We start from the raw sequence: 2,500 nt of genomic DNA, 5'->3' as shown, positions 1-2,500 counted from the left end.
CTCACCTGGGTTCTGATGACCCCTAACCTCTCACCTGGGTTCTGATGACCCCTAACCTCTCACCAGGGTTCTGATGTCCCCTAACCTCTCACCAGGGTTCTGATGACCCCTAACCTCTCACCTGGGTTCTGATGACCCCTAACCTCTCACCTGGGTTCTGATGACCCCTAACCTCTCACCAGGGTTCTGATGTCCCCCTAACCTCTCACCTGGGTTCTGATGACCCCTAACCTCTCACCTGGGTTCTGATGACCCCTAACCTCTCACCTGGGTTCTGATGACCCCTAACCTCTCACCTGGGTTCTGATGACCCCTAACCTCTCACCAGGGTTCTGATGACCCCTAACCTCTCACCTGGGTTCTGATTACCCCTAACCTCTCACCTGGTTCTTGTCCAGCTCACAGTTCTTGTACTCCTGCTCTCCCTGCTCCTGAAAGGTGACAATGACGAAACCGACGAAGATGTTCATCATGAAGAAGGCGATGATGATGATGTAGATGATGAAGAAGATGGACACGACCACTCTGTAGTTGTAGACAGGGCCCAGGTCCTCTGAATGGGAGTCTATGGCCCGGTACAGGAGTCTGGAGAGGATGGATACACCGGTCAAAACCTAGACACTAAAGCCCCATAACGCGTGTGTGTGTGTGTGTGAGTGAGTGTGTGTGTGTGAGTGTGTGAGTGTGTGAGTGTGAGTGTGTGAGTGTGTGTGTGTGTGTGAGTGTGTGTGTGTGTGTGTGTGTGTGTGTGTGTGTGTGAGTGTGTGTGTGTGTGTGTGTGTGTGTGTGTGTGTGTGTGTGTGTGTGTGTGTGTGTGTGTGTGTGTGTGTGTGTGTGTGTGTGTGTGTGTGTGTGTGTGTGTGTGTGTGTGTGTGTGTGTGTGTGTGTGTGTGTGTGATGATGTGACTCACTGCTGTGATGATGGACTCACGCTGGCCATCCTTCAAAGGTGGAGACAGCGAACAGAGCCATCATCCCCTGGAGCACGTCGTCAAAGTTGAAGTCACTGTTCTCCCAGACACGCATGGACCTCTCTGGCTTCCCCACATCCCCGTCCTTATACATGATGTATGAACCCCTGGGAGGGAGAACATAGGTAACACCTAGACACCCACAGCTCACACCTTACCCAGCCAGACAACTCATTATGGCCCAAATGGAGATCCCACATCCACCTGAAATGACTGTCCAGATGTGATATGAGCCAGGTCCGACTGAGATGGGAGATGAGGTGATAAACTCACCTGCATTCAGGCTCTGTAGACTTGGAGCTGTCTGAGCAGTAGAAAAACTTCCCCTGAGAAGAGAACAACAGACATGTTCATCTTGGTAAAAACGTATCCACTATCTTCTCGTCACCACTACATCAGCTACGTTCAGTTCCCTCTCTTCGCCCTCTCTCTTCACTTCATCCTGCTCTACCTCTCCTCCATACCTCTCTTCGCCCTCTCTCTCTCCTCGGTCCCTCTCTTCGCCCTCTCTCTTCACTTCATCCTGCTCTACCTCTCCTCCGTCCCTCTCTCTTCACTTCATCCTGCTCTCCTCTCCTCCATACCTCCTTCGCCCTCTCTCCTCCTCCGTCCCTCTTCTTCACTTCATCCTGCTCTCCCTCTCCTCCTTCATCCTGCTCTCTCCTCTCCCTCACTCATCCTGCTCTCTCATCCTCTCTTCACTCCCTGCTCTCTCTCTCTCGCCCTCTCTCTTCACTTCATCCTGCTCTCTCTCTCCTCCTCTCCTTCATCCTGTCCCTCTCTCTCTTCACTTCATCCTGCTCTCTCTCTCTTCTTCATCCTTCATCTCTCCTCCGTCCCTCTCTCCCTCTCTCTTTCACTTCATCCTGCTCTCTCTCTCCTCCGTCCCTCTCTTCACTTCATCCTGCTCATCCTCCATCCCTCTCTTCGCCCTCTCTCCCTGCTCCCTCTCTCTTCCCCTCTCTTCACTTCATCCTGCTCTCTCTCTCCTCCTCCCTCTCTTCTCTTCATCACTTCATCCTCTCTCCTCCTCCATCCCTCTCTTCTTTCACTTCATCCTGCTCTATCTCTCCTCCGTCCCTCTCTTCACCCTCTCTCTTTTCACTTCATCCTGCTCTCTCTCTCCTCTGTCCCTCTCTTTGCCCTCTCTCTTCACTTCATCCTGCTCTACCTCTCATCCATCCCTCTCTTCGCCCTCTCTCTTCACTTCATCCTGCTCTATCTCTCCTCTGTCCCTCTCTTCACTTCCCTCTCTCTTCACTTCATCCTGCTCTCTCTCTCCCCTCTGTCCCTCTCTTCACTTCATCCTGCTCTACCTCTCATCCGTCCCTCTCTTCGCCCTCTCTCTTCACTTCATCCTGCTCTACCTCTCATCCATCCCTCTCTTTGCCCTCTCTCTTCACTTCATCCTGCTCTCTCTCTCCTCTGTCCCTCCCTCTCTTCACTTCATCCTGCTCTCTTCACTTCATCCTGCTCTCTCTCTCCTCTCTTCCCTCTCTCTTCACTTCATCCTGCTCTCTCATCCGTCC

The 2,500-nt window shown here is 52.5% G+C and overlaps 1 protein-coding gene across 4 annotated transcripts in view; it reads right to left on the bottom strand.

The window, feature by feature from the left end:
• Positions 1 to 2,500, bottom strand: part of LOC112240960 (voltage-dependent L-type calcium channel subunit alpha-1C) — a 157,114-nt gene that overhangs the window by 46,206 nt on the left and 108,408 nt on the right. For all 4 annotated transcript variants that reach the window (XM_042317427.1, XM_042317428.1, XM_042317429.1 and 1 more), the window contains 3 exons: positions 1,245 to 1,297; positions 932 to 1,078; positions 384 to 585 (listed from right to left, as the gene is read on the bottom strand). In XM_042317427.1, the coding sequence (XP_042173361.1) occupies positions 384 to 585; positions 932 to 1,078; positions 1,245 to 1,297 (402 nt within the window). The remainder of the gene's footprint in view (positions 1 to 383; positions 586 to 931; positions 1,079 to 1,244; positions 1,298 to 2,500) is intronic.

The sequence above is a fragment of the Oncorhynchus tshawytscha genome, unplaced genomic scaffold (assembly GCF_018296145.1).
Source record: "Oncorhynchus tshawytscha isolate Ot180627B unplaced genomic scaffold, Otsh_v2.0 Un_contig_564_pilon_pilon, whole genome shotgun sequence".
Lineage (NCBI taxonomy): Eukaryota > Metazoa > Chordata > Actinopteri > Salmoniformes > Salmonidae > Oncorhynchus > Oncorhynchus tshawytscha.
This window is presented reverse-complemented; position numbering and strand designations above follow the sequence as displayed.